The sequence below is a fragment of the Taurulus bubalis genome, assembly GCF_910589615.1.
Source record: "Taurulus bubalis genome assembly, chromosome: 17".
Taxonomy (NCBI): domain Eukaryota; kingdom Metazoa; phylum Chordata; class Actinopteri; order Perciformes; family Cottidae; genus Taurulus; species Taurulus bubalis.
The window spans coordinates 9,812,748-9,828,917 of record NC_136605.1 but is presented as its reverse complement, the minus strand read 5'-3'; the positions used below and the strand labels follow the sequence as shown (position 1 = coordinate 9,828,917).

The following is a 16,170-nucleotide window of genomic DNA, read 5'->3' as shown; positions in this document are numbered from 1 at the left end:
TGTATTTAACCGGGAGCCAGTGGAGGTTGCGTAGGACCGGGGTGATGTGGTCATAGCGGCAGGTGGAGGTGAGCAGTCGAGCGGCAGAGTTCTGAACATACTGAAGTTTGTTGATGATTTTGATGGGGGAGCCGTAGAGGATGCTGTTGCAATAATCAAGTCTAGATGTTATGAGGGCATGGATGAGAATTTCAGTGGTGGCAGAGGACAAGGAGGGCCGGAGGCGAGCAATGTTCCTGAGGTGAAAGAAGGCAGTTTTGGTGATGTGGTTGGCGTGGGGTAGGAAAGAGACGGTGGGGTCGAGAATGATGCCGAGGTTGCTGACCTGGGTGGAGGGGGTGACGATGGAGCCATCAATGTTCAGAGAGAAGGTCTGGGCTGAGCGGGTGAGGGAGTTAGGGCCGATGATGAGCATTTCAGATTTATTGCAATTGAGTTTAAGAAAATTCTGCTGCATCCAGGATTTTATATCAGTGAGACAGGAGGTGAGAGTGGAGTGGGTGACTGAGGTGATGGTCTTAGAGGAGAAATAGAGTTGGGTGTCGTCAGCGTAGCAATGGAAATCAAGACCATGACGACGAATGATTTGTCCAAGGGGGAGGATGTAAATGATGAAGAGAAGGGGACCAAGCACGGAACCTTGGGGGACACCGTGGGCCACTGGGGAGGTGGAGGATTTGCAGTTATTTATGGCAATGAATTGATGTTGGTCTGAGAGATACGAGGTGAACCAGGAGAGGGCAGTGCCAGTTATACCAAGGGAGTGCTGGAGACGTGAGAGGAGGATGGAGTGGTTGATAGTGTCGAAGGCGGCACTGAGGTCAAGAAGGATGAGAATGGTGAGGAAGCCAGAGTCCGCAGAGAGAAGTATATCGTTTGTGATTTTCAGTAGGGCAGTTTCTGTGCTGTCTTTTGAACGGAAGCCGGATTGGAAGGGTTCGTAGAGATGATGTCCTAGTAATTAGCAGCAAGGTGAATTTGTTTAATTTTATTGAGAAAGGATGTGTTTATATATTTTATTTTTTTGAGATGTGACTTTCAGGAGGTGCAATAAAAGTAGGTGTCATATGAATTTTATTTAATTTCTAACTGCAATGTTAGAAATTAAAATAACCGGTTGACAAAATATTGGGGAAAATGTATACATAGTAGACCAAAGACCAAACTGCAACCAAGTCATTGTTTGTGTTTAATATTATTACAAGGGGGTCAAACATGATACAACTTCAAACACACTTCCGGCACAGAGTTAAGAGTTCACTGCAAAGGCACGTTACAATAAATTAGAACACAACAAACTGCAGATGACTTTCAACATTTGGTTTTTGAAACACTTGAGGTCATGTTAGCTTTGACAAGTGCAGGTTGAATGTTGAAACAAAACTAAAGTATTCAAACATGAATTAATGGAGGTTTCATATGTTATAGTACAGGCACAGTACAGGCACAGCTCAGCGGGAGTTGGTGAGGAAAAAATAACTTTTCCGATTTATTCTAGGAAGAACAAGTCATTTGTTAGGTTTAATCTGTGTCTCAGGGCTGAGGCGCTCTGAACCTTACAACAAGAGGGCTTTGTGAGGGAGGCGTAAGTGCTATTTAAATTAGTGTTATCACAGCCACTGAGCTGAATGTTGACAGGAAATTACTCCCCTTTCAATTTGGAATTCGTGAATTTTATTTTCTTTGCCAAGCCGATGGCGTCCAGGTGGAGGTTGCGGTTGAGGATGGCCGAGCCGCAGGTGAGCGCTCCAGCAAGAGCGCCAGCGAAGCCGCACACAAACACATCCTGACCTGCAACACAAAAGCACACCACATGTACTGAAGTCCTGTCAGGAATCGTAGGCGACCTCCGGGTGATATTATGCTGCACGAATGGTCTCACCCGTCAGATAGAGGTTCTTCAGTGGAGTCAGTGGTCTCACTGTAGCGTTGAGTTCAGGGCTGAATCGGGCGATACCATGATCCGCTCCGTAGATTTCACCTCTGGGGGCTCCGATATAGTGTGTGTTTGTGATGGGGGTGCCAGCCTCGATGTACTCAATCTACACAGAAAAAAAACAGGCATATGAATATTCATATGTTTATTAAGCCAGGAAAGCTAGCCTGGTTTCCGACTTCTGCATAACCACCCACATTTCTTCAGTGGTTGACATTCAAACCGTCTTTCTTTCTGGCTAAGATCTGCAACAATAGAGTTATAAGCAACATAAAATCAAGAACACAAAATCAGAAACAAAATGTGATAATAAAACAATTACAATAATTCACTTAAAGAATAGTATCCTAGAAAATATTCTAATAAAGGCATAAAAAAAGTTATAAAATCACACAGTCCTTTAGAGAGACTAACCAGTCTTCTGAAATACACCCAAACATCAGCAGCCGCAGGAGGAGCACAGAGTTCCTGCATCACTGATTTAAACTCACAGCGATCTACCACATTTTGCAATTTTCAATTTTGATGCAGACGGTTTGCAACAACAACACAAATAAAGTTCTGACTCTTCTGTTCCTGGCTGGGAACAGAGGACACAGATGTTCCCACATTTTGGTAAATTCATGTAGGTGAAGTGGTTGTAACCCAAGAGTGTCTTTTTACACTCAATAAGTGAAAGCCAACCGAGCCGAGCCAATTTTGCTATAAATCTCCAGAACACACAGTATGCATAATGAGCAGCGAGAGGACAGCGGATTCAGAAGCGTCACCTTGTCTCTGGTTATCTTGGGGAAGATGTCCAAAACCACCTCCAGAATGGAGTCGATGAAAGCCTGTTTCAGCTCTTTGTATTCAGGCGATCTGTTTGACACTTTGTCATCCTTCCACTCCTCAAACCACTCGTAGTTGGCAAAACTGACCAGACTCATGGTGGACTTCCCTAATGTGAACATAAAAAAAAAGAGACAATATCTAAAATTAACACACACAAACAAAAACAACACAGAACACGACATTTTTGTGGAGTGCATACAATAACCCAACTTCACTGTAAAAACGGACACGTGGCATGACATCACAGCTTCTGTACCTGGTGATCTCTCCTCCCAGGTCGGATCTTTAGCCGATGGAGACCCCACGAACAGGAGAGGTATTTTATGAGCAGACTCTTCCCTCTTTCCATTGTAATAGTTCTCCACCCTTGGAAACAAAGCAGGTCATTTGGGTGAATTCTCACCAGATAGAAAATAGCTGAATCGAATACATTATGTTCCGAGTGTCTAAATAAAGATTAAAATACTGGACCAAAAGCTCCTTACAGTTGCTGTTATTCAGTGTGTTTCTGCGGTGACTAACATCTCCAGAGTCCTTATGTGTCTTTGTGTTTCTCTAAGACACACTGTATTAAATTAGAGCAACTTTAAGCCCGTATAAAGTTTACACCTAAAGAATTCAGGCCTTTTGAAATGTACAGGTTGAGTTTAAGTGGGCTAGAACTTGTAAAACAAAAAGACACATGCCTGTGTTTGGCCATAACTCTAATGGGAGTTGTGACGAGCAACAGATGAGAGATGCAAAAACAACATACAGTTCATCAAAATTGTTCTCGGCAAAGATCCAGTAGTTGTTCGCTTTCAGGCCCAGCTCCTCCTTGGTTCCATTCAGACCCACAAATACACTCAGGCCACCATCACCGTTCTTCATCATGCTCATCTGCTTCTGGATCGCTGAGTGTCACATCACACGGGACAAGCTCTCAGATAAAAATGACATGGCAACTTAGTCATGTGTCATTACCCATTAGTTAATTTAAACAAGTACCGTTTTGCAGTTTACACTGAAATGATTGCTTAACTTATTAGCCAATGCTTCACTGTTTCTAGGCCCAACCTTTCAGGTGTGACAATTTGCTGTTTTTTCTCTTGTTTTAAGCTACTTGATCTTGTCCCTACCTGGCATGGCCTGGAGCTCTTTGGGCAGCAGCTTCTGGTATGTGTTGAAGAAGCCAGCATTAGACATGACCATCGGGGCATGGATATGTATTTCCTCTTGGCCTTTCATGACGCTCACACCTGAAACCATGAAAAAAAAAACACAAAAACACCCGCAGTGAGCCTCCTGTCACTGGGAGCTGCGCGACTGTGTATAGAAACACTGAGGAAATAACTCCCACCACAAGCTTCCTTGGCGTCATTGAACAGGATGCGGTTGACTGGCGCTCGGACTAGAACAGCTCCGCCGGCCTTCTCAATGATGGGGATCATGTGGTAGGCAATCTCACTGGCTCCGCCTTTCGGGTACCACGCACCATTCAGGTAGTGGGAGACCAGCAAGCTGTGCATCGCAAAACTGCTTTCTTTTGGTTTGTTACCTGCAGGTCAGAGAAGGAAACGCGAACGATGAGCGGGATACGGTACAAATAGATTGATCTCACCATCAGGACTGCTGTTGCCTACCGTAGGTGCCGAAGAGGTAGGTGAAAACCGCCCTGAGGTCCTTGTTCTGCGTCAGTTCATTTACCACCTCCGTCAGGCTGCGAGGTGCCATTTTGAAGAAGTAGGACAGCCGTTTGGCCAGACCGGTGTAGACCAGGAATTTGGCCAAGGGGACGGGGCACATCTTCAGCAGAGCGAGGAGCCAAATGCCCCGCCCAACTTTCTGCAGACAGAACACACAAGACACACAGATGATGATCTGTAATAGACCGACAATTAAAGTGCATTTACTAAAGTCAAAGATTGTAAGAAGAACTGTAGAACTGGACATTAGCTGTGTGAGGATGCACCTTCCCCAAGAAAATTAACAAATACATAAAAGGAAGTAAAGAAGAATACCTATTGATTGAAACTACAAACAAAAATATTAGAAATATTGTCTTAGGTGTCATGAAATAAACAAAGTCAAACTGAAAAGTGAATGTTAATATATCATAATGCAACTCTGTGAATATGAATCTATCTACTCTGACTCTTCACTCCACTATTAATAAATCTTTCTTTTTTGCCTTTTTTTGTTTCTGCTTGTCAAAATAAATCATCAATAAATTGAAAACTACAACTACCGCCTCACGGTTGCCTCCTACAACCAGTCACAAAGTTGCAGTTTGCATCCATGTCGTAACAAAATGAGCTTTGGCCAATAACGTGTTCAATGAGGTGACAGTGACCTTTGACCTACACAATCTAATCAAAATACACGGGAGATAAAATGGTTAGATAATCACTGAAAACATATTCTCCATAGTAATATTTTGTCCTGATCACAAAGATTCTACCTTGACTAGCCTCAGGTACTCATCGATGGCCTTCTCCTCGCCAGGGAAGCACTTCTTCAGCTCCTCGGGGAAGCGGGTCCTGCCGCTGTAAATGGGATATTGCCGGCGGTTTTCTGGAGGTCCCAGCACGACCTGGTCGAACGGATTTTCCAGAGGCTCCCACTGCAGCTGGCCATTAGTCATGCTGTCCAGCATGCAGCGGAACGGCTTGTGTTCCAGCAGGTCGCCGATGTAGTGGATTCCTGTAGGAGGAAGGCAGAAAACAGGCTTTTCTTTTGGTGTTGAAATGTTTGGCGCAGTCATTTCGCACAAAGCGTCAAACAACAAATGAAACCTTTACAGAAACGTCTTAATTTAGATGCGAAAAATTCTTCTCACCAACATCAAACTCAAAGCCCTTCTCAGTGAACGTGTGGCAGCATCCTCCAGCACGGTCGTGCTGCTCCAGAATCAGGACTTTCTTTCCAACCTTGGCGAGCAGCACCCCAAGCCCGAGACCACCAATCCCACTGCCGATGATGACGGCATCCAGGTTTTCAGGTACTCGACTGGCCAGGAAACCTAATGAAAAGGCAGCAAAATATTCAAACAACGGCATGGATGTGGCACAAATGGCTGAGGATTCCATTAGGAATTTACTGTTCAGTTGATTGACATGAAAAGCATCAATGAAAATTGTAACTAATATGGCTTTGTTCCAGCTTCGCAAATGTAAGAATGTACTGCTTTTCTCTGTTGTATGTCTTTGTAAACTGTTCGTGGACTGTTGGTCAGACAGATATTTTGTGTGGACTGCAATTTGTGATATTTAGGAATAATTGGTTAATAACAATCAATAACAAATAAAATGTTGGCAGTCACACGCAATTATAATCCATTGGGAGTTCATGCTACACACTAAATATCATCACGATTCCGGACACGTGTAACTTTGCAATAGTAGCTTTAGAAGAGTTTCTTCAAGCTATGGTTTGACTTAATTCAGTTTTGAATACATATTGGGATGAAGAAGTGTGTGCAATGAGTTAGGGACAGCCACTAACAATAATTTGCATTACTGATTTATCTCTTTTTATATATTTTTAGGACTCGATCAGTCAATAAAATGTTGTTTTGTTGTGAATTGTGAAAATTACAAGAGTCCACAGCTGAAATATATTTACTTTGCATCAATATACCGATCAGAAAAGCAACAAGCTTTAAAATGCTGGACACAGATCTTTTTTAAAAATTATGATTTTTGTTTGGAAAATAGCAATTTATTTTGAATTGCAACCTCTGAGGGAAGAAGCAATGCCTTGAATAGAAAGCAACACATATCAAAACTATTTTCAAATAGATACTTCATTTCAATATATGCATTTGTCACGTTATTATCACAGCACTGTCCTTGGTCCTCCCCCCACTAATGTAGCAAGACCGGTTATATCCCACACAGCCACATTCTTCTACAGTGACACTTGGACCTGCAACGTTGACTAAATCAACTTTATAGAAATGAATTTGCAGTTGAGATTACTCAACATATTATTTCATTCAATTTTATTTCTGTTTTTTTCAACTAAAAGCGTTGCTAACATACAGGACGAGTTTGGTAGCTCAACGTTGGCTGCAACTCACCCTGCTTCAGCACTTTATTTTTCTCCTTCCTGTCGTGAACCATCTTCTTCAACGGTTCACGAGTGTCCTTCTCAAATGGATTGGGCCCGGAGCTGCTGAAGACATATTTTAATATAAATATGACCAAAGCGACACAAACTATCCCGATACTGAGCAACATCGTGTCGGCTTTTCCCAACAACTGTAAGTGTACGGTTCCACTTACTCCGCTAGTTACCTTCTACAGAGCTGGCCAATTAGAGCAGTCCATTAGGACACGTGACGCCGGCCTCAGCGGTTTCGACCAATCAGCGTCAGGTTCAGTGTGACACAGCAGAAAAGAGCCTACTATTTCACAATTGGAAAACAATGGTCCGCTTGACCTTGGTGACGCTTATAAAGCATACAAAATAGACCAACAACTAAGAACATTATCATTAATGTAAAAAAAAGACATAAAAACGATATAGATTATAATTAGGCCTTAAGTCTTTAATAATATATTTTTTTAAAGCCTTAAGTTAAAATCACAATATCATCTGTCATTTTTAACTCCTTCATATACATGTTTAGTTTAATTTGATTCTATTTCATTTTCAACACTTACAAATCCAAGAATTTCTTTAATAAGTCCTACTTTTTTTGTGTGGAAAAGTCCTTTATGGATAATTTAGTAGTATTACTGTTAAAGAATAATTTGTAGTACTGTAGATACAGGAAATCAGAAATACTTGTTTTGACATCTTTCCATGTTGCACATCTCTAAAACACCTTAAGTTGATAGTCTGCATAACAATAAACTATTAAAACTGACAGTTGAAACAAAAAGTATAATTTGCCTTATGCAATTGGAAAACAATGTTGCTGCATGATAACTCAGTCTTGATCTTGGTCACAGTAATTTGACAAAGAAGAAAAATGTTTTAACATCAACGTACTTGCTTTTACATTTAGCTGCATCACCATCCAATGAAGAATACCATGAGATCCAGTTTAAATCTCCAAAATAAGATAGCAAGTGGTCCTTCAGATGGCTTTAATTTGATATCCTGCGTAAACATGCTCTGACAAAAACCTTACAAAATCCTCACAGCAACTTCTAGATTTTATTTTTTTGCTCCAAAAAAGAAAAAGAAATCTTCATTCTTTACCTGCATCAACACACCATGAGACCCATTCTTCTTTTACGTCAGTTTGCAAATAGAACCATGCATTTTACATCAGAAACACTTTAAGTGGGGCATGTCCCCAGTCGTCATCATCACCACCACTCACTCTGCACAATGTCCTGGCAGTCCAGACGGCTTTTCACAGTTCCAACATCCACTCTGAATCCTCAAGACTTTAAACTGACAAACACCTGCATGATCAGCGTCGAGCTCCAAATGCTGTAATGTTACCTGCACTGCTCATTCTGTAGAGTGTTTTACTTTCTAAATTAAGCTCATAAAAGCATAATTTAGGTGAACATACTAAACCTTGATCGATTCCCTAGCAGCTAAGAACTAAACGGTCCATGCATTTTAAACTTGACAGATCTTTCCGTTTTTCTCATGGGTGCATCTTTGCATTTTATTATATTAATCTTTATGACTATTTTAAAGACTTACTGTGTGATTCCCTCAAGCAAATGAGGTCAAAGTCCTAAAATCACCCTCTCACACACACTTTCCATTTCAACCTAAGCTCTTACTTTTCAGGAACATTTGACAGAACCTGAGAGCCCATACGTGTGGACATTGAAACTGGAGCACAGTTAAATCAAGAAGTGTCATCACAAATCTGATTCCTGCCAGATGTTATGAAAACCCCATCAGAGTGCATTCAACCTCCGTGTGGCAGTCCAACCTCATCCAAACCTCCAACTGAGTTGGTCCATTGATAGTCTGAGTTTCAGGGCTTCGTCTGTTAGTGCAGTTTGCTGAGGTCATGAGAGTTAATGCAGATGAAAAGAACCTCCAGAAGGCATAAACGTCTTATCCATAATGATAGCGGGTTTGATGAGAATTGTAGATATATTTTTTTAAAGACGTGGTAAAGCATGACAAGAAACATTTTAACAGAAGCCCTTATCTGGTGTCCACTTTTGGTATTTATTACTTCGCATTTTTAACCGTTTGCTTTTTAAAATATTTTTTTATCAATTAGATTTTTTATCTCTAAAACGTAAGAATGACAGATTTATTTTAATTGCAAAAAGCACTTCCAACGTTAAGGAATCAAACAGAACAGTAGGTTCTAGTCTGTATGTGTTAGGGCATAATCCGAAGTAATGTTTGATATTATTTACATGTATTGTACGTTTCGTAGATATGACAACAGTGAATGCTTGATAGACAGTAATCTGTGCAAACTGTTCTTGTGTGTATGCGTGTTTGGTACAATCAAGACAGCTCTCAGATGAAATACAGTTGTTTGGGATGGTAACAATGGCTTAAGGTCCATGTGATCGAGGGAGGAAGAAGAGCAGCAAGACTCTCCCCGCCTCCCTGCCTGGCAGCGGTAGTGCAGGTCAAAGTTCAAAAAGTCAAAAAGTAAAAATGGGCGGTGGTTTTCCTTTCCTGAAGCAGGAAGTCATCAGTCCATCTGTCAGGTGGTCAGTGCGATGGTGCCGTCTCCTGGCCTATTGGTGACACGTGTTTATGGCGTAAAGGGATGTCACTGCAGTACCAACCCAACCTGAGACAGAAAGGTAAACATATTAGGAATGCAGCTACAAACATATTTTTGGGAACCGTAAGGTTAAAAAAGCTTTTTGCAGGGTTCACCAAGTTAAAATCCTTTTAAGACCACATAGAATGTAAAATAATACTTATTTTATGTTCAAACCAGCCAAGGGATGAAAGTTTAATGGAAAACCAGTGTGGAGGATAAGGTCTAGAAATATGTATCAATATATCCGTAGTATATAGCATTGAAAGACTTTAAGACCTGCAGATACCGTGAGGTTGTGATATTGCCACTATAAATGTACCTTTTCTGAGCCCATGCTGGGACACTTCCAATTGTACAGATAATACTGTAAATTTCCATCACCGATGCCGAACTTAAGCTTCTCCAAGAAAGTCTTGTTTTCCATTAGATCCAGTGCATTGAAGACATCAAACCCTTTCTGGATATAGAGAAGAAAAAAAAAAAAATCATTAGTTTCCCGAGAGTTAACAATACAGAGAACACACACACACGGATTGAAGAGGAACGCACCGATTTGGCCAAGATGAGGGCGTCAGACATCAGGTCGAGCAGGGTGGTGGTGGTGTGCACGTTGTAGAAGGAGTACGCTGCTTTTAGACTGCGGTGCAGAGGGTGGTTCATAATGGTAGAGGGCAGTGTGTAGAAACTCAGGAAATCTGTTACCTTGCCATCGTTCTGTCAAGAGAACAACATACATTTCTAGAAAGCCTCTTAGAGTAAAACAGACTAGAGAGATGGTTGAAGACAGAATTACATAAAAATGTCTCTGGCAAAAAGTTGTTTTCTTTACCTCCACCAGGTAAGTGTCGATAATATTCTCCCGGGGTAGCAGCCAGTGTTCTACCTCTTCCTGGTTCATGGCGGGCACCAGGTTGAACTGGCTCAGGTACTCGCGGAGGAGGCGATGCACAAGTGGGACATCCTTCTTGGTCATTGTCCGCAGACCTGAAGTCTTAGGAACCTGAAGGAGCGAAATCAAGGGAGGAGCAAGATAAAGGCTTGGCGGGGCTTGGTAGCCTATTTGTGTTTGTCAAATATGTGTGTCGTCACTCACATCAGGCAGACGGTACAACTTCATGGTGCGCTGCATAGTCATGTTCCTACTCAGGTGGGAGAACTTCACCTCGATTAGTTTGCGTGGGTTCAAAGAGCGATGCCAGTACCTGTGCAAAGAAATTGGATTTGTAAATACGTAATGCCTCAATTAAAGAAGAAAAGAGAAGGTGGCGTGCATAGACTATGTGGAGAACTATTCTGTCTGACCCACCTGCATGTGCCCACAGGTTTGGGCAGTACCACTCCAGCAGTGTAAACTGCCTGGAAGATGCCCTGCAGGTTGACCCGTCTGGTGATTTCTCTGATCAGAACCGGCGCAACTCGTTTGGAGCGAAGCTTCTTGTGGACACATAGGAAATTGATCTCTACCATTTTCTTTTCTCTAAACATCAGGAAAAAAGAATGCATTAAGTGAGCAACTCTGCAACAAACTCACACCAGAATGACAACAGTGAATACAAAAATACATGTTGCACTTTTGCAGATTTAAAAATAATTGCTATATTGTACTTTCACTGTAAAGTACAATACTGTGCTCTATATTGTATTTAACAACTCTGACGGTTTCAAAAAGCTCATAAAAGTAGACACTATACAGAACAGCTGGACTGAATTGTATTAGATCATGAAAAGGTGTAAAATGGTCACTGAGTGAACATAATGTGGAATTGAGTGAGATAATAAAACAGAACAGTAGATTTCACAAACCATGTGATGCATTTGATTCAATCCATTATACTTTTACACTGCATTGTTGTGTTCACTTACATGTCATAGATAAAGATGGAAGCAGGGATGGCACTGATGAAGCCCACTAGCTTCTGGTTAGAGTTCACTCTCACCCCACAATGCCACTGGGGCAACCAGCCAGGGGGCCGCAGGGCCCTGAGAGAGAGATAAATCAGTCATTACATGCAACAGATTAACGTATTGCCATCATCTGTATTCATATTTTATAAATCACTTTTATCCATGTGCTTTATATAAATAAAGTGTTTGCTGTCCAGATATATCAGGTAGTATTTAGCATTTCAAGTGAACATCTTTGCCAGGTGTAAAATGGAAGAAAATCTGTTATGAAAAGAAATACCAGAGGAGGAACTCGGGGGAGTAGTCAAATCGGAACATGTTGTCATCATCTTCAACATAATTCTCGTTGAGCAGGGTGTAAAGCTCCTTGAGCTGGTTTTACAGGAAACAACAGAATTAGACATTAGACATTTTCTACATGCCTGTGATGTGCCTATTGATTTATTTCATGCTAATGCTCTGTCAACTTCCCTGTTCTGCATCAATTTGAGTAAATTCCCATTTCTAACAATACATTATAAAAATCATACACAGTGCGTTCAACGTTGTAAATTAAAAATAGAATTGTTGATACTGGTATCTTAACATCTTGGTATTAAGAGTTTTGCAGATAACTGAGAAAATTAGGCAATACGCTTGTTTTTGCATATGCAAGCTACACTTTTGTTTTCTTTTGCTACTGTAGTTTTCAGTCTAAAGTCAACTATAAAGTTTGTAGATCTCAGCATTACAGTTCAGCTTCATTACAGCAATCATTCATCAGCTATCACATGCCTGAAGAATTGACAGCAACGACATGTTTGCATTGCCAAACAAATAAAAAGAGACTTGTTTTTTTCTTCTTCTTCACAAAAGAAAGTCCATGAGATTGTTACTAAAGAAGCAGAATTTCTCATGTGCATTCCTGCAATGAGGGTGTCTGTGTCTGTGTGTGTGTGTGTGTGTGTGTGTGTGTGTGTGTGTGTGTGTGTGTTAAAACACTCTCTTACCACAGCAGCGTTCCCCAAGTCGAGGGTGTCCCAGCTGAAGCCCTGCGGGAGGCTGTAGGGCTCCTCACGAATGTTGTCTTTGTCAGGTTCAATGGAGCCGTGTGATGTCACAGTCTCCCCTGAAGGAAAACAGAGTCTGACATAAGCACAGAAACCTACAATAAATTACATTCACTTGTCTCGGAGCACAACTGACAGGTCTGACTAATGGCATACCTAGCTTGGGCACAGGCTGTGTGTCCCAGAACTGGTAACTCCTCCGAGTTGCCTCCTCCATGGTTTTGGCCGGGCCTTGGCCTACAGAGAACAGTTCAATGGCCTTTTGGATCTCCTGTAGCTTATCTGCTGGCAATGAATTCACCTGTTTGGAAAATACAGATAGAAATCAACTGGGTTAAAAAAGGGTCAGCCGACACAAATTAATAATTTTCTAATTTGTTTGGTGTGAGGGCCAAGGTACATAAAACGTTTAATGGTGTGGATTGTAAGCATGCAGTGTCTAATCAGCACAGCTCCGCCCTGTGAGCAAGAAGTGCACAGATTTTTAAATACCACAGTCCACAAGAGGAAGCTGCATCATAATTTCAGAGGGATTTAACAATCCTTGAGCAACATCATGGAGGAGAACTCTAACTACAAATGTTTTCCCTTTGATTTTGATTGTCACTTCATAAAATTAAAAGATGTCATGCCTTGGCAAGGGGGTCCTGAACAGCTTCTGTGGCACCAGATTTCTTCTTCTTTTTCTGCTTCTTTTTCTTCTTTTTGGCACCAGTGTCGTCACCCAGATCCCTGTCACTGGAAGGACAGAAATAGAAGGCATGCAAATTAGTCTCCTATCCCAGAGGTAAAAATTTATTTTCTCAAATGTCTATCTGGAATATGCTTTACAATCACACAATAGGATGCCTAGTATGAAATACTGTATAAAAGAGCTTCGACCTAACATCAAACTTTGAAGTTAATGTTTAAACCATTTCAGTAAAAACAGGGAACCAATCAGTAGTATACTGACACAACCATGTTTTGTGTCAGTATACTATAGCAAGTAGGCTGCATTGACCGATTGTTTCAGCGCAACAAATCCTGGATAATAAAGTCTTTCATATTTCAGTAATGAAACAAAGTCACTGTTGGTTGACCAACTACACAGGACTGTTGGCAGATAAAGGTGACTGAAATAGATACAGGAAAGTGTAAACTCGCCAAACACTGGTAGTCCCTGCAACCCCCTCCAACAGCCTGTGTCATAAACCCCCATTTCCTGATATTTTCAAACCTGAGAAGCCACACAAACCCCCACCCAGCTATCCCACCCTCTGACCTGAGAGACTACATACTTACAGAGGATAATCTCATTAGTGTCCAAGAGAGGAGAGCGGCCAAGCACTGGCTTGTATTTGTAACAACAGCACAGATGGTGAATCACATGACCTCTGGAAGAAGACTGTATGGTATATGCACTTGTGTACATGTATGTACAAGAGGTCAATGAGGGACTGGGACAATGGACAACAAAACATTCAATGGTTTGTTCCACAGGCTTCCATTTCAACAGAGTAGAGCAGCTAGCGGCCAGAACCACGCTTTGTTTCTGTGTTGGGTTCAGGGGAGTTGCATGTGTTGCTCGAAAAGAGCAAGAGTGAAGCTCACATTTGCTCAATTGATAAATAGGGTCATAATTTTCCCCTCACAGCAGCGGTTGATTAGGTAGGAAGTATAAATATAGTTATGTTGCACAAAATGGTCCTTTCTTTTCTAATTTGTGTTGCTTTTCCCCCCCTCGTGAAATACTGAATGAGATCACCCCCAAATCCTACAATTAAAAAAACAGCCCAAGAAATAAAATCCCCTCTGTGATCAAACTGCTTACAGCTCATGAAGGCGTGAAATGATAAGTCACAAGTCACGTTAGACTCATGTATTTGAAGAAGCCACAGAAATGGTCGAGCAACACTTTCTCTCTCCCCAATAGAAGAAGTCGCCTTTATACCGGGAGCAGGACACGCCTTAATATTTGCACGCTAATGCTCATTTCGTGCCTGTCACCGTTAAAACGTTAACAGAAGTCAAGGCAGTAGGATTCAATCAAAGTCTGTTTCCGTAGGAGAGCAGACATTAGGCTGATTTTGGATATTTCATATTTAAAAAGAGGGAATTAAAAGCCCTGCTGACTCCCTGGTTAACAACGCCAGCCCACACAGACGCGGTGATCAACCTGCACGTGTAACAACATGCATGTTTTGCTTGTGTCACTTTTAAAAATCGACTGCAGTCTGGAACCCGAGCCACTTACAGACAATAGCGGTTTGACAGCTATGCTAGCATGCATGCTAACTTGCTAAATGTCAACTGGGGTTGCCATGAATTGCTTCAGTTGCAGGCAACCAACAATGTATGAATGCACATAATACAGCTCACTGTCTACTTAATTTAAATACAAACATGACTTTGTCTGTAAGTTGTACAAGTGACAGTATATTATTAAATGACTGGCTTTCAAGCGTAACATTACTTTGGGTTTGCTATCTCCATTCTACGCCTTGCTATCGGAGCTGTGTAGAGCCCGCCCACATGAGCGACTTGACGCTCTCTCAGCCAATCACGTCCAAGGAACTGGCAGGCAAAGGGTGTTTCTAACCAATGGGGTAAAGGCAAGTGGACGGGACAACCTCCAGCGATGTCTGTCTATCTCGACAGTTCCCCGACGCTTTAGTTTGATCCCGCTTTGATAAAGGGTGCAAAGACGTGGCGTATTTTACACCGCTTTGCTGCTAAGCCTGCCTTCTTACCCATCGTCTGAGTGGTGCTCTTCGTTTTCGCAGTCGCTGCAGTGTCCGTGGTCCTCTACATCTTCTTTCTCCGGCATCGGTGCTGTCTCATTCTCATCCGCCATCTTCAACCAGGAAGTGAGGAGCCACCGCGTGCCCTCGACGACTTTAAAGCTCCCCTTATGCCATTGGCTCAGAGCGGGGATGGAAATGTCTTCACTGTTGTCCTCTTGTGGCTGCTTATTATAAGAGGCTGGAGTGAACACACGCTCTTGGCTTTCTACTCTCGTACATGCACTCGTGCACGATCAGACTCATGTGATGTGCGTGAAGGGAAATTAAAACACTTTTGACTGGAGGTACATACATTTACTCAAGTAACGTTAGGTTACTGTATAACTACAACTTTGGGATCCTTGCACATTACTTGATTATTTCCATTTCATGCAATTTTCAATCTATACTTATACTCCCTACATATCAGAGATACACATTGTACATTTTACTCTACTACTACGTTTACAATTGTAGTTACTTTGAGGATTCAGGTTAATAAGACAACATATAATCAACAAATAAATTCGGATCTACGGTATTATTATAAATGAAGAAAATAAGACACCCTTCATAAAATGGTTGTACGTTTTAAATAAAGGTTGTATTCATGGTTAATTATCGTTTTGCAAATATTGCTTACTATTATTATTATTAATACTAAATGTACTTACTTGCTACATTTAACCTCTAAAAATATGTAAGCTATATATAAAGTGATGAGAGAAGTATGGTACTACTTTCAAATAAGACGCCCTCTATAAAGTAGTTGTAAGTTGGAGCTAAAGGCTGTGTTCATGGTTGATAATTGTTATTGCAAACGATTTGTTCATGTTGAACACATTCAAGGATAAAATTGGCAATATTTATAGTTTGTTCTTTTAGGGAGATAATTTGCACCTGTATATATTGTGTGCTAATAAGCATTTACTACAGGACAGTGTATTTTGATAGACTCAAAACAAACTACAATGAAGTGACGTGGCC

The 16,170-nt window shown here is 41.4% G+C and overlaps 2 protein-coding genes across 2 annotated transcripts; both read right to left on the bottom strand.

Annotated features, from left to right (window-relative positions):
• Positions 1 to 1,173: 1,173 nt before the first annotated feature.
• On the bottom strand, positions 1,174 to 6,941 carry retsat.2 (retinol saturase, tandem duplicate 2). Its single transcript, XM_079233711.1, has 11 exons — positions 6,831 to 6,941; positions 5,589 to 5,771; positions 5,211 to 5,452; positions 4,393 to 4,594; positions 4,110 to 4,307; positions 3,889 to 4,008; positions 3,525 to 3,663; positions 3,027 to 3,136; positions 2,707 to 2,876; positions 1,883 to 2,042; positions 1,174 to 1,791 (listed from the first exon to the last, which is right to left on the bottom strand). Exons 1-11 carry the CDS (start codon positions 6,871 to 6,873, stop codon positions 1,643 to 1,645), a joined length of 1,716 nt encoding a protein of 571 aa, XP_079089837.1. The 5' UTR covers positions 6,874 to 6,941; the 3' UTR covers positions 1,174 to 1,642.
• Positions 6,942 to 7,831: 890 nt separating this feature from the next.
• On the bottom strand, positions 7,832 to 15,255 carry nmt1a (N-myristoyltransferase 1a). Its single transcript, XM_079233171.1, has 12 exons — positions 15,151 to 15,255; positions 13,051 to 13,156; positions 12,575 to 12,719; positions 12,359 to 12,477; positions 11,650 to 11,741; positions 11,328 to 11,444; positions 10,771 to 10,941; positions 10,558 to 10,666; positions 10,294 to 10,464; positions 10,014 to 10,178; positions 9,784 to 9,921; positions 7,832 to 9,488 (listed from the first exon to the last, which is right to left on the bottom strand). The coding sequence occupies exons 1-12, from the start codon at positions 15,252 to 15,254 to the stop codon at positions 9,468 to 9,470; spliced, it is 1,458 nt and encodes a 485-aa protein (XP_079089297.1). The 5' UTR covers position 15,255; the 3' UTR covers positions 7,832 to 9,467.
• Between the last annotated feature and the right edge of the window lie 915 nt (positions 15,256 to 16,170).

Coding starts and splice junctions, on each gene's coding strand:
- retsat.2 (XM_079233711.1), bottom strand. CDS start 6,873: ATGGTTCACGACAGGAAGGAGAAAAATAAAGTGCTGAAGCAGG. Junction 5,772..6,830: donor AAATAAAGTGCTGAAGCAGG/GTGAGTTGCAGC, acceptor CCTTTTCATTAG/GTTTCCTGGCCAGTCGAGTA. Junction 4,308..4,392: donor CTACCTCTTCGGCACCTACG/GTAGGCAACAGC, acceptor TCTGACCTGCAG/GTAACAAACCAAAAGAAAGC.
- nmt1a (XM_079233171.1), bottom strand. CDS start 15,254: ATGGCGGATGAGAATGAGACAGCACCGATGCCGGAGAAAGAAGATGTA. Junction 12,720..13,050: donor TTCAGGACCCCCTTGCCAAG/GCATGACATCTT, acceptor TTTTCCAAACAG/GTGAATTCATTGCCAGCAGA. Junction 9,489..9,783: donor CCAGCATGGGCTCAGAAAAG/GTACATTTATAG, acceptor TTTCTGTCTCAG/GTTGGGTTGGTACTGCAGTG.